At 37.0% G+C, this 13667-nt stretch overlaps 1 protein-coding gene across 6 annotated transcripts in view; it reads left to right on the forward strand.

Moving 5' to 3' along the window:
• PDE1A (phosphodiesterase 1A) overlaps nucleotides 1-13667 on the forward strand; it is a gene marked incomplete at both ends in the record, with an annotated part of 346535 nt that overhangs the window by 79533 nt on the left and 253335 nt on the right. For 3 of the 6 annotated variants that reach the window (XM_082658753.1, XM_082658755.1, XM_082658756.1), the window contains one exon: nucleotides 6597-6697. The exons of the other annotated variants lie outside the window; for them this stretch is intronic. In XM_082658753.1, the coding sequence (XP_082514879.1) occupies nucleotides 6645-6697 (53 nt within the window). Of the gene's footprint in view, nucleotides 1-6596; nucleotides 6698-13667 lie in introns of those variants that run through there. 6 annotated transcript variants of the gene reach the window in all.

The following is a 13667-nucleotide window of genomic DNA, read 5'->3' on the forward strand; positions in this document are numbered from 1 at the left end:
TCTTTTTTTTATGTTTATTTAACTACTTACTATGCAAAAGCCACTTCCTTTTATAGTAGATTTAATGTTGCTTGATACACATTGAGCGGTGGGTTGGTGTTTGGTTATGAGAATAGTTTTTAAATGATTCTCTTTGTTGTTGATGTTTTCACAGAATGTCACACTCATTCAAAGGAAGTTGTTTGACTGCCAGCACTAAAGGCTGTCAGAACTTGTGGGAGTGCTAAGTGGAACCAATCAAATTCTAACTGACCTGTTTCTACACTTCAATGACAAAGAGGAATTTCTCCTACTTTGTGAAGTGGAAAGGCTCAGCTCCCATACCTGGCTGAAGAGTTAGCCAATTTGGGGGACAGATTTTCCTTGCCACTTGAAGCTATAAACCTGGTCTTCCTTATTAATTAATTTTAGAAAATAATTCTGATGTAATTTTTATTGAATAGACAATAAACTTTAAGTCTGACACACAAACAAGAAAATCTAGTTTAAATCCATTAACTAGGTAGAATGTGCTTTTTGCCCCAAGGCAGAAAACATTTTTAGTCAAATTGAGAACCATTTCCAAAGTGATTTTTAGATGCCTTGTCAATTTTAATATCCCCATTGTATTTATTCTCAGATAAGTAGAGTTCCTGATTTGAAGAAGTGTAATGACAAATATTTTAAGATGAAACACATACGTAATTATTAGAAAATGTTTTGAAGCATTGCAAGAGATCAGTGAGAATCTATTTTTAGGTTATTACAGACAACACATGAGGGAAAACACATTTTCGGGATAACTTGACTAGATTTATTCTTAAGGTAGTCAGGAACAGTTAGATATTCTGATCTTCCCCTTAGTTTATTGCATCCTGCAGAATGGATGTATTCATTCACTGAACAGATGGATGTATACACAAATAATTGCACAAATTATGATATTGCTATGAGGGAAACAGTGCTGAAGTTACACAAAATTCAAATGGGCTTGTCAGAGTAGTCACCTCTGTGAGGAGGGGAAAGGGCAGCTGCATATGAGCAGTGGGCAGGAGGAAGATCATCTTAGGCAGAGGGAGTGGCACATGGAGAAGAGGCAGGAAGGAGTGCCAGTGTCGATGGAACAAAATGCCAGTGTGGCTAGTGTGGAATGAGCCAAAGGGTCAAGGTTTTGAGATGGAAGTATAGGTAGATGAGGGCCAGATAGGGCAGAAGGTTAATATTGTGGTATAGGTACTCACTATGTACCCACAGAAATGAATGAATAAAAAAGCTTCATAACATAATGGGAACAAGGTGCTTTTCTCTCTTCCATTTTGATGAATATGATCTTTCCTTTTTGCAGTCAGCCAGGCATCCATCTTCTTCATGCAGTGTGGGGAGTGGGGTTAATATTATCAAAGTGAAAGACAAATAAGAGGCCCAGCTTTGAATACCTAAATGGAAATTTTGAGCCTTCAACAAGACAATAGTGCTGAAAGCCAGGCTTTGTTCACACCAAAAAGGGTTTCCTAAATTCCTGTGATCCAAGCTCATAGACTTGAACACTGAGTTTATTATAAACCATGGACAAAAGACACTCAAGAGATAAAGTAAGGGATTTTCTGCCATATGAGATGGGGAAAGCATACCTCTTCTGCCCTGGTAAAGGATAGAAAAGGGAACCCTGATAGAAGGCAATTTATGCAAATGGTCAGACAAGGTTTTTTGACCTCTTACCTCTGAGCTGAAATCCCAGGGTGGGGAGCATGTTTCATTGAAATTGAAAGCTTACAGCACAGTTTTCCAGTGACTTAGTGAGTAGACTACAGCAGAATAAAAATGGTGGTATGGTATGGTATGGTCAATCCCAAGACTTCCTCAGTGCTTGTGTTGGATTGAGGGCTCAGAAAGTTCTGCTTGACCAGTGGGGAATTCAGAAGTCAGCTGAGATGGGCCAGTGTATCTGCCATGCTCCTGCCATGCCCACAGCAAGGGGTCAGGGGATCCCACAAAGAAGTCAAGCATTAACAACCTTGGCAAAGATCCAGATGAAGGATGTATAGGGGAAGGAAAAAATTTCCCTTTATGCTTTTTGGGTTCTTCTGGCTGGTCTAAGAATTAAATTGACATGAGACAGATTAACAGGTTAAAATCAAATTTAATTACATACGTAATGGGACCACATAAGAAAAATGAGACCCAAGGAGAAGTTAGGCAATTATATAAGATGGCTTATATGCCATCTGAGAGAAGGAGAAGGAGTAGAGTTTGGGACTTCAAAGGGCAGGAAGGCAATTCACCTGGAGACTTTGGTCTCCAGGTCCAGGAGTTCCCCCTACCACAACTAGCCCATATTCTTCATAGATATCTATGGTGATAATGCTCTTCCTGGATCAGGCCCTTTATCTAAATTCTTTTAGGCAGTTAAGGAGGTAAAAAAGAAAGACTTCCTAAGTTATTTGTTTCTTAAAAATAATCAGCCTAAAATAATCCTCCTGCCAAAGAGACACATTTTGGCGTGGCAAACTTTGCTTCCCTACAGATGTGACTGAGACTTAAGAGTCTTGCAGCTCCAGTAAAGGCTGAGATTGGGCTCAGTTAGAAGGAGATGATCATAGTTCCCAAACTGATCCAACTGAACAAACCAGCCAGGGATTCCAGCAGTAGATGTCAGCAGGGAGCCAAGTGACCAGACAGATAAGGGACGTGTTGCAGATTCCAGAGAACACAAAGGAGAGCAGGAACCTGCTGGTTTGGGTCTGAGGCTACCTTTTTCCTGCCACTACAAGGTCACAGAAGCCCACCTGTCTATAAACTCAGATACCTCCTTGAAGAAAAACTGTGGGTTGGAGGAAATACATAAAACTGAACATTTACCAGATATGACTAAGATTTTAGAAAAAGAATATACAAGAATATGATGAGGTAGCATTAATTAGCACTTTGTGTTAATTCATTCAATAAATAACCATTGAGTGTGTCTTATTTATCATGCACAGGGAATACAATAGACACTAACCCTTGTCCTCCTGGAGCTTACATTCTAGTGAGAGTAGTTCCCAGTTGAAGCTATAGAAAAAAAGAAAACAGAATACACATAATTAGAAAAATAAAGATGGGACAATTTATTTTCACATTCAATAGTAGTATGTTATATATCTTTAATTCCACAACAATGGGGATGAAAAGTATTCTGGTGGTATGCATGACCTTGCTGTGGTTAAGAAGAGCTAAAAATGGTTACAGAGTTTATTCCTGCTTGGACACTAACTTTAAATAACTTGACGGCTTAACATGCAGTCAGTCATAGAGTCACAAAAATATGGGGCTGGAAAGACATCTTAGTTTGACTGGTAAGGAAACAGATGTGCAAAGAATTGAAGATACAATCACTGCTATAGTTGGGATTTAAATATATGTTCCTTGACATTAGTCCAGGGCTCTTTATAATGGAACAGAGCTTCCATTCAGATCTTAATAGAACATATTCATTGATTACTTCACCTTGATATCAATAGGCCCTTTCTTGGGCAGGCTCTTATGAGTATGGAGAACACAATGGGCCATGCAAAGATGTTTAAGGAGGGTAGAGGATTAGTAGAAGAATAGACACTCATTAGAGGGGTTAGTTTCTTCTGTTTCTCTTTAGCATGTGAATGATAGCCCAGAAAAGGCCCAAGCAACCTTAGAGGCAGAGTGTCCACCAAGGTGACAACCTACTCAGTAGGGGTAAAAGCGAGGACTCAGGAATGAGGCATCTGGGTTCAAATCCCAGCTCTACCACCTATCAGCTAGCTTCATAATCAGTTGGGAACCTTGTAGCAGGAAAGTTTTTAAATAAAAGATCAAATGCTGTCTCTAACAGTGTTGAGTTTTTGTTGTTGTTTGGTTTGGTTTGAGTTCTGGCACATTTTTAGGTGAGGCTCACGGTGTGAACAGGCAAAGGAGTTTTCTGTGGGAGGTAATGCCTGTAGGCAGAATGAACTGTCCGGTCTCCTCTTGGCGAGGAGCTCAGGGCTGTGAGAACAGAGGAGCTAGGGGGCCTCGAGGAAGGTTCGGAAGATGGAGGAGATGAGATCTTGCCGGTGGTGTTGATGGTGCCTTTGCTGTCTGAGCTGGACTCAGAGTTGCTGCCCCTGCAGTAGGCGCCCAAGCCTGGGAGGATGCAGATACAGACGGCAGCAGAGGAGCAGTGGATGGAGGGGCCGCTCAGGCGGCCAAGAGACACGCAGGATGGGGCTTCTTGATTCTTGTCATCTGGGTCAGGGGTCGATGACAGTCTTTTCACACTGTTGTCCCTCTCTGAGCTCTTATGCTTCACAGCTCCCGCCAATAGCTTTGCCTGGGAGAATTTGTTCTTGGTGCTTGTACGTATGTGTAGTGGGTGGGAGTGAAAGGGTTAGGCTAAGTCATACTGAAAAAGTGTTCACCATAATAGGAAAAATACAAAAATCATTTCTGATCCCCACCCCCAGAAAAAAACTATTCAAAATAAATTATCCTTAGTATATTTTAATAGGAGATTTAGTCTGTTTATTTTTATGATAAATTTTAGTATTTTGCACAGTACAGTTGTTGAAGAGTATATTTTTGCAATTTAAGCAACAATAGTGAGGTTTTTTCATCTTATTGAATACTACATTAAATTTGAATAAGTTAACAAAGCAAACTTTTCTCTCAAATATTAAGTTTAAATGCTGTTAGAGAAAAAGTTAATGAAAACATTTAAGAAATACATATTTTTCTTTGTGCCAAGTGACTAACTTACAGTTATCTTCTTAGGGCTCCTTAAGTTCTAAGATTGGATTTAAAAATAAATATAGTGTAAGATATAAGTGGGAATCTAAGTTTTCTACCTTAACTTCAGAGCAAAAAGAATATAAACCTAATGCAAGCAATGATGTTATTTTATGGATTTTCTGTAATTAGTTTAACAACGTTCAGATTCTGCAGTTGATAAATCAAGCCTTTGAGCCTCAAGTAAGATTGTATACTTGCTTGTCATTTGAACTGTACCTTGGTTAGATGTTTATTAGTATTCCTGTTGAGTTCCTTCCATCATGTTAATGAAGAAATCATCTCAGTTTTCTAAAATCAAAGTGGACAAAACGAAAGTTAATAATAGAACTAGGACTAGAACCCACTTATTTTATTTTTAGTTCAATGCATTCTCAGACTGATTCCATTTCCTAGTGTGGATTAGAACTGCTCAATATGATCAATGATTTATTTTTAATTCTCTTCTTCTTTGTCTCTCCTCTGGGAGGAAAAAAAAAGGTGTTCTTCCTCCTGTGGACATATTTAGAGGGTGCTAAGAGCTACAGGTTGTCACCATAATGATCATATCCCCCTCTGTGACATTTGATCCTTATTTGTATGGATTATTCAACTAAAGCATGTGTGTCTCTCAGTTTTTTCACCTTTTATTACATGTATATTTTTAAAACATTTTAATCATGCTTTGAGATGGTTTATTTTATTACATAACATACCTCTGGCCTGGAATCTCATGACATTATCGATTGAGTAGAAATTTTTTTAGTGATTTAGATGCAGGAATGTCTCCAAAATAAGTTATATTAAAATATGGGGATTCGCCTTATCTGTAACTTGAACAAAAGTCCCTGCAGTGTGAGTCTAAGTCTTCCAAGTAAAACAATTTTTAATGTAATTTATTTTCAGCTGTTCACAACTTCTTATATCTACTTTTCTTTCTTTTTATTTTCATAAATTAAAATTTGATTGTATAATATAAAAACCTTAGGTTCCCAGGGAGTTTTGGGGGACTTAAAAAATTGTGTTTGTGTGTGTGTGTGTGTTTCCATATCTTTTTTGCAGTTTCCCCTCTTAGTTGGAAAGCTACACTTGGGTACAGATATCTGGGTACAATGTCACTGATAGAATTAAGAAATTTTTGTTTTTCTAACTTTTGTAGCTCCGGCTAGGGAGCTACAGGGGTTTCTATCAGTTGAAATGGCATCTTCGACTTCAGCCAAGTGTAGGTTATTAGGTTATGAGTGCCAAAAACGTTGAGTCGTCTCCACACTTCATCCAGCAAGAATAAAAGCAAGATTGTAAAATAATTATAATCTCTTGAATCAAAGCCAGCCATGCAGCCTGAGTCCATCTTTCTTCATTAATTTGTATACAGTTCTTATTTTAACAGAACAAATTTTCAGAGGGTACTCACATGGGACTGCTGAACCAGCTGTACAACTTTTATTTTGAAGAAAAAAGTTGAGCCTCAGAACGGGCTGTTTTAAAGACAGGGAGGGACTTAGCTTTTCCGAGCTTGACCAGCATGTGGAAGGAGTGCTCTCATGGCTGCAATAACCTAGTGAGCTCCTACCTGGGTGCCACGGGGGTAGGAAGGTTTCTGTTTGTTTTGTTCTGTTTCTGAGGGTCCTGTGCACTCCTCTTGTCCATGTCAACGTGACTCGGTGTTTTTGCACACCCTGCTCTGTGGGGGAGTGCCCCAACGTGCCTGTCTTATGTGGCCTCTATGGACACACTGCTCAGCTGGCAGAGAGCAGGGAAGTTTTCTCGAGCACCCAAAAAGAGAAAGAGAAAACTACTTTTTCCTTCTGGGCTCCTTGCAGCACAATAGATCAGGATAAGCTTCCACATTCTCTCCCTGGATTTCTGGAGTGGTTTCCAGGAACAAGTTAAACTTTCACCTTTAAATGGATGACCATGTCACAATCAGGAGGAAACATCTCCAAAGACCCATCTTTAGGTAAGTCATGCTACATCCTAGGTGGCTCCAGGGCTATCAGGAAAAGTAATTTCTCTTTTTCATACTTAACTTGGGAATTCTGGCACTAAACTACGGCAAAGCAATAAAGAGTGTGCCTAAAGTTTAATTTAATGCATACTGAAGGAGTCCTTTTATTTTCTAGTTTCTGAAACCCTATGCCCAAGCTTTTATTAATTCTTCAAAATGTATTTTAGAAATGTATTGCATTAGCTTTTTATGCACATGAATGACATAGCACTGGAAAAACTTCTGAAACATTATGCAATCCCTCTCTGTTTCTAGTGGTTGCATAGCCCTGTAAATGGGAAATGTTGTGCTTGGTTCTTTCAACTGATTTCGCTCAGAAGTAGTATTTCACTGCTGTGAATGCTACACTTTTTTGAAGTAATATATGGGGAGACAAATTTGAACTTGATGGCTATTATACTAGAGTGTGTACATCTTACAGCTAGTTCAGGAGTATCTGTATAGCAGTTAAAGAAACAGTAGGGCAATAGGAGATATTTTACACTGGGGTGGAATCTTGGGCCAGGCAGAATGTAGATCTAGTATAATGGATTGGGCTAAGGTTTTATTTTGAGGGGAGAGACACTCTTTTTCTAAGACAGCAGCAATTTCTTCATTGACTCTATAACTCTTGATTCTTTAGTTACCTGTTATGTGCTTTAGAATCCAGAATTGGGAATTAAGAATTTTAAAGTAGCTAGAAAATGAACACAAACAATTTCTGCCTCTTAAAACGACAAGTTTAAAAAGTTAATTGTGTAATAAATTTGTGTTTCCCCCCAGGTAATATCTTAAATATAGCAAAGATACTACATGTTAACAATACTAAATGTTAAAGTCAATTTGCAGCCACTGGTTGTTGATCTTGAATTAACAACAGGATGATAGAAGTTTATGGGTGGAATTCCTGACATTCCATCGTTGTTAAATAATGAATAAGAGTGGGCCTCAAGGAGTATAGTTATATAAAATGTTTCAATTTTATGTATTGATTAAGCATTACAACAATATTATTAGTAGAAAATAATATACTCTTGCAATGCTTAAAACAAAATGTTAGCCCAAATCTGTTTTAAAACCTTTTGAAGATAAATATTTTTAAATCTATGTTATGGATTTCATATAATGTGTCTACTTATATATGCATTTGTAAATTTAACCAAAAATCCAAAATGACCCCCCCCCCGCCGCAAATGTGTATTCGCCTGCCATATTTCTTATGGCAGGAACTGGAAAAGTTCTTCCAGTCCCTACATAATTCACTTCTATTTTCTCTCAAGTGCATGTGTGACTTCAAAGAGGTATGAGAGTTGCACAGATAATTCTAAACTCAACCGCACTGAGGCATCGCTTGAAGAGGGCACCTTCAGAAGTTCAGGAGGGCAAGGTTATGTTGGATAAAATCAGATCCACTTAGCCATCAACTTTAGTGTATTACTCCATTGTGAAGCTGTTGTGATTTGTGGCCGGTGATCTTTCATTGGTTTATGCCAAATTCTTGTCTCCTCCTGATAAATTATATGCTAAGGTGCCACTCGCAGGGGAATTGCAATTCGACTGTGCTTCTGTTATTTTTCATATAAAGAGCAGATCCTTTGTGGAAGGTGGGATTCTTTGTCCAGATAATTAGAATAAAATTTGGTAAATTCAAATGATTGCTTTATGATCCTGATGACCTAGAAGAGAAAACACAGCTACCAAAGAGGACATACTTTCACCCAGGCAATTATTTCAAGTAAGCGTTGAAATGGGTCCCTGACTGAAAACAGATTAAGGCTAGATGTAGGGTGGGACTGATTGGTCAACTGGCATGTTGACAGCTGACTTTGCTTTAATCAGGATGTGATTGTGATGAAGGAAAAGGGAGGTGGAGAGTATCTTAAACGATCCAAATGACTAGATGTAATTCCTCAGAGAAAGTTTTAGGCTGTTCTTTAGTAATGGGCTTTCTAATAGCTAGTTGTGCTTTTGGGCAAGCTGGGAAGTGGTTTAAGCTTGGCGTTGGCATCTTTGGCCCATATCCCATGTCTCACTTCATTTTCTTTGTCAGCCTCCTTTCGCAGCTCCCTTGTCCTCTTGGGCTCTTCCTGGGCTGTCCAGCCTTTCACACTGAGACATCCTTCTTGGCCTGCCCTTTCTGGTCAGAGACCCATGTACCAGACCTTTCCTTCTCAGTATGTACTTGTGTACAACCCGCTTCCTAAGGGCTTTGCACACTGTTTCTCAATCCACATGGTAAGCGAATCTGTGCTAGAATGTTTCATATGTGCTAGTTTACAAGTTTAACAGAAAATTTGTGAAGTATCTTTGCTTTTTATAAATAATTCATTTAAAATTTTAGTCTTTAAGAGAGATCAGCCCAGAATTTATTTTAGGAACATCTGACATATTGACACCATTCAAATTTCTATATACATGCTACTTTCTTCTGGACTTGAACCCACAGCTTTAATTCAATTCACCTGGCATTCTCTGGTTGAGTAGACCTGTCCATAATCTGGGATATGGCACTGGGGAGGCCAGACATGATAACAAGAAACAAACCTTACTGACCCTCACAAGGCAGATCATCTAGTATATATCTAAGTAACCATGGCACAGGCCGATCATGGGTGCCAAAAAAGAGATAACAGCATTGTGGGAAATTATAATGGAAAAGACAGATTTCAGACTAATCTGGTACTAAGTGAATTGAGAAAGATAAGAGCAAGATTTTTTAAATTTAATTTTTGAGACTGAATTAATATCAATTTTTCATCAACATGATCTCCCTAAATTTCAGATAGTAAAAGTCATCCATCAGGTGTAAAAAATTTGAGAGATTTTTAGAGGAGATGATGAATATTGAAATTCCATTGCGGTATGCTATTGGGAAGTCTGGGAGGAATCTTACGTGCTATTAAGAAACTGTCTCTAAGAATGTTTCTCCTACAGTGCTGATTCTCAAATCATTTCACATAGTTAGGTTATTAAATCTATATTTTAAAAGTCTATCATGGAAATTTTAGATATACATTTTCATGTCGGATCTGTGAAGCAAGGAACAAAGGCAGAGTTTCTTTTATGGCCGAGGCGGGAGTATATATGATCTCTTTCATGCATTTCACATATTACTTTGGGATCAATGAGACTATTCAGTCCTGAGCATATATATATGATGCATCTCAGACATATTTTGTGGTTCTGCCTGCAGATGTTCTTGTAGCTCAGACTTGTACCAAGAAGAGATGGTTCTCCCTTTACTCAAGAGAAACACTTTAGGCTTTATATTGTAATTTTCTAGGAAGGAAACACTGTTACAAAACATGTATTAATGTGTTTTCCATCAACAACACTGAGTTTGTTCCTCAGCACTTAGAAAATAAAATTGCATAGATCTTTAAAATCCAAGATATGAATCAACACGATATGAGAGCCCTCAGATACACACATTCTTTAGACCTTTAAAAACTTCTTTTTCTGTATTACTACAGAGTTTTATCTCTAGTAATCATAATCTCTTTATATAAAAAGATTCATCAATTTACAGCACATTTCAGATGAAGTACCTTTATGTAACTTCAGTAAAACAATTGCTGAAGACACTTCCATCTTATTGCATACTCATATTGCTTAGTGAACTTCCTATATTCCCAGGGGATGAATCAATCTTAGACTTTGATACACGAAAAATCTGTTTCTCCTAATAAAATTGCATCAGTGAAAATAATTCTTTTCTGAATTTCACTGCCATGAAGTGTTTAGTGTTTAAGTCTGGGTTTTTGTTGTAATTATCTCCTCCCACTTGATTTGATATTTTATTTTATCATATTCTATTGTATGTGCATCTTTTCTTTTTCTGTTTGTTGCTTTAAATTCTTTCTGAAAGTAGGTAGAAAAATGAATTAAAAAATAAATTGAAACTCTTATTACATGTTAAGACTTATTTAGTATTTTTTAGAACCAACAACCTTTTGAAACTCTTTCAGAATTCAAAAGTGGATAAGTTATTTTTGGGGTGACTTCTCATTAGAAGTAGCACTAAAAAGCTACAAATGAAATCATACAAATAGTTCTTCATCAGCCCTAGAATTGAGAACCGGTCTACGCATCCAGGAGCTGAGACAGTAAAGTACAAGTCAAATGGCTGCCAGGGCCCAAGACCAATGAAAATCATGTTGGGTTCTTCATAGCATTTAGAACATGCTGTTTCTTCTCTTTATGTCTTTTCAAAGTTTTATTTTTACAAGTGTCTGTTAGCAGAGGAATTCTGAGTGTATTTTTGGCAAGCATATTCTCTTCACATGAAGATGTAGAAAGCAGTGAGATGCCTAGGAAAAGAAAAGCGGTCCTAATTTTGTTTGTTTGTGGACCTACTGGGGATGGTTAGTACCCTATTGCTGGGTCTGAATTCTAATTTCTAGGTTGTGATCTATTCTTTATAGAGGAATAGCATAAAATATCTGTTACATATTTAAAATCATATACCTTTTGGACTGTAATCATTTTTATTTAGTCCCACTTTATGCTCAGTGTATTAACATCAGTGTCAAAGCTAGATCAGAAGTTGCTAATATGCAAGGATGACACCACATTTCTGATTTTTAGACAGTAATAAGGAATCAGTAATATTACTGATTTTTAGACAGTAATAAGATGGAGCACCTGACTGCTTTGCCAATTTACAGTAGTTTTCTAGGTGTTAATTATTCCATGTTTCAGACCCATTTCCTTCAGTGTTTTGGGAACAATAGAAAACGTGAACAAATAATATAAAATGCAAAATCACTTCAAAATTTAAACAAGTTGTAATACATTATAGGACATTGGCATTTTTGTCTCATAAATATTTAAGTATTTATGACATTCTGTGCTTTGTCTCTTTTTAACACCTTCTCACAAAAAAATGTGTACTTTAGAGAGAAATGTATTTAGTATAAAGTCATCAAAGTGAAAAGTAATTACATGGAAAAAGAAGTGTGAACTGTGAAAGTAGTAGGGTATATTAAATACCTTTTCTTTTATGAAATGTATTTCCTCATAAGAAAAAGCTCTATGTAAGTCAAATCCAAAATATAACTCTATATTTATGAAAATATTTTACCAGTTTTTGTTTCTAGGAGATTGTGAATTCATTTATTTAAAAAAAGAGAGAAAAAGGAAAATGAATTGACTTGCAATGGCTACATAGTTATATACTGGAAATTTCGTTTCAGGGTTTTTTTTAAATTATAATTTTTATGTAAGTGACAATTGATTGATAGAACAAAATAATTAACACTTAAGTTATTTCCACTTGCTATGAAAGTGAAAAATACTTCTGGAGGTGGGAGGGAGGGAGACGCAAGAGGGAAGAGATATGGGGATATATGTATATGTATAACTGATTCACTTTGTTATAAAGGAGAAACTAACACACCATTGTAAAGCAATTTTACTCCAATAAAGATGTTAAAAAAAAAAAAAACTTCTGGAAAATAGACATAGTGATATGAATTTAAAGTCTATGACATTATCAGACACAATGCTAATTAATAGAAGAACAAATATATTTTATAACAGACATGTTCATTACAAATTAATCTTTTAGTTGTCTAGGTCAAGATGTTTCTGCTGGTCAAAGGTCGTTGTATGACTTATAGGGAAAGAATAGACACAATTGATCTTTAAAATAAATTACAAAGATCAGGGTAAAACAACAAATACATTTGAATGTAAGACAGGAAATGTTTATCAAGGAAAAAACTGTCAGACATTGTGGTGCCTTTTTTTACCCCAGTTGAGATAAAAGTAGCTCTAATTTTTTTTTTTTTTTTTGCGGTACGCGGGCCTCTCACTGTTGTGGCCTCTTCTGTTGTGGAGCACAGGCTCCGGACGCGCAGGCTCAACGGCCATGGCTCACGGGCCTAGCCGCTCCGCGGCATGTGGGATCTTCCCGGACCGGGGCACGAACCCATGTCCCCTGCATCGGCAGGCAGACTCTCAACCACTGCACCACCAGGGAAGCCCAGCTCTAACTTTTAAATGGTCATCACAAATAGATAAACTGTAATTTGTCATACATTTTAAAGTCAGGAAGTAATTCAGTCCTTCTGATATTATTTCACCCACAGTTTACAAAAATTTCAATTATGTCCAATAAACTTATCATCACTAGTGGCAGCAACAGCAGTAGGTGGTAACAATACCAAGAGCTACTATTCATCAAAATCTTAGCATATTTTTAGACAAGGTACAAGCATATATTCTTCAGGGCAAGTTCATGAGGAAGTATTAAATTCATAATAATTTGGGGTATGGATCCAGGAAAAAGGAATAGATTAAAACATGGGAAAGCATCTCTCACTCAGGAGCTATGCAAATTTTGTTTTCTAAGCTAGAGGTTCTTGGTGCTGTTTGCATTCATCTAGGACATCGGTATGATTAGAAACTGCTTTTCAAAGATCTGAAATGTTTGAATTGAGGAAAATCAAGATTATGCAGGTAAAATGATCTAGTGGGGATAATTTTAACGGCTTTATACCATCTGGAAAATTTAATATTTGGAATAATCAGCCTGTTACCTATAGTTTTAGGTAAAAAACAATGAAAAATAATAATAATAGCAATGAAAAAATAATAGTAAGTTTAAAGATGACCTGTAGGTTTATAGAGAATAAGCTTAAAGAAGTCTGCAGTATTTATAAACCTAGTCTCTTTGGTTCTGTGACTCAACATGACATAATTTTGATCGTTCTCATGGGAAAGCTTCAGTTTGTTTATGTATTTGATTAAGGCCACTTGGACCTGATCTCTAATTGAGAGAAATCCAACGTTTCCTGAATTGGAGCTGCTGGAAGTGTAGGGGGCAATTCACAGTGCATTTGAAGGAACAGATGATAAAGCTTCCAGAGTTACCTTTGTAACATCCCAAGCCTGCTCCATTAGAGTCATATTTTTTGTTATGGAGAACTGTAAATTCTGA

Source organism: Grampus griseus (assembly GCF_964374135.1).
Source record: "Grampus griseus genome assembly, chromosome: 7".
NCBI classification, from domain to species: Eukaryota; Metazoa; Chordata; class Mammalia; order Artiodactyla; family Delphinidae; genus Grampus; species Grampus griseus.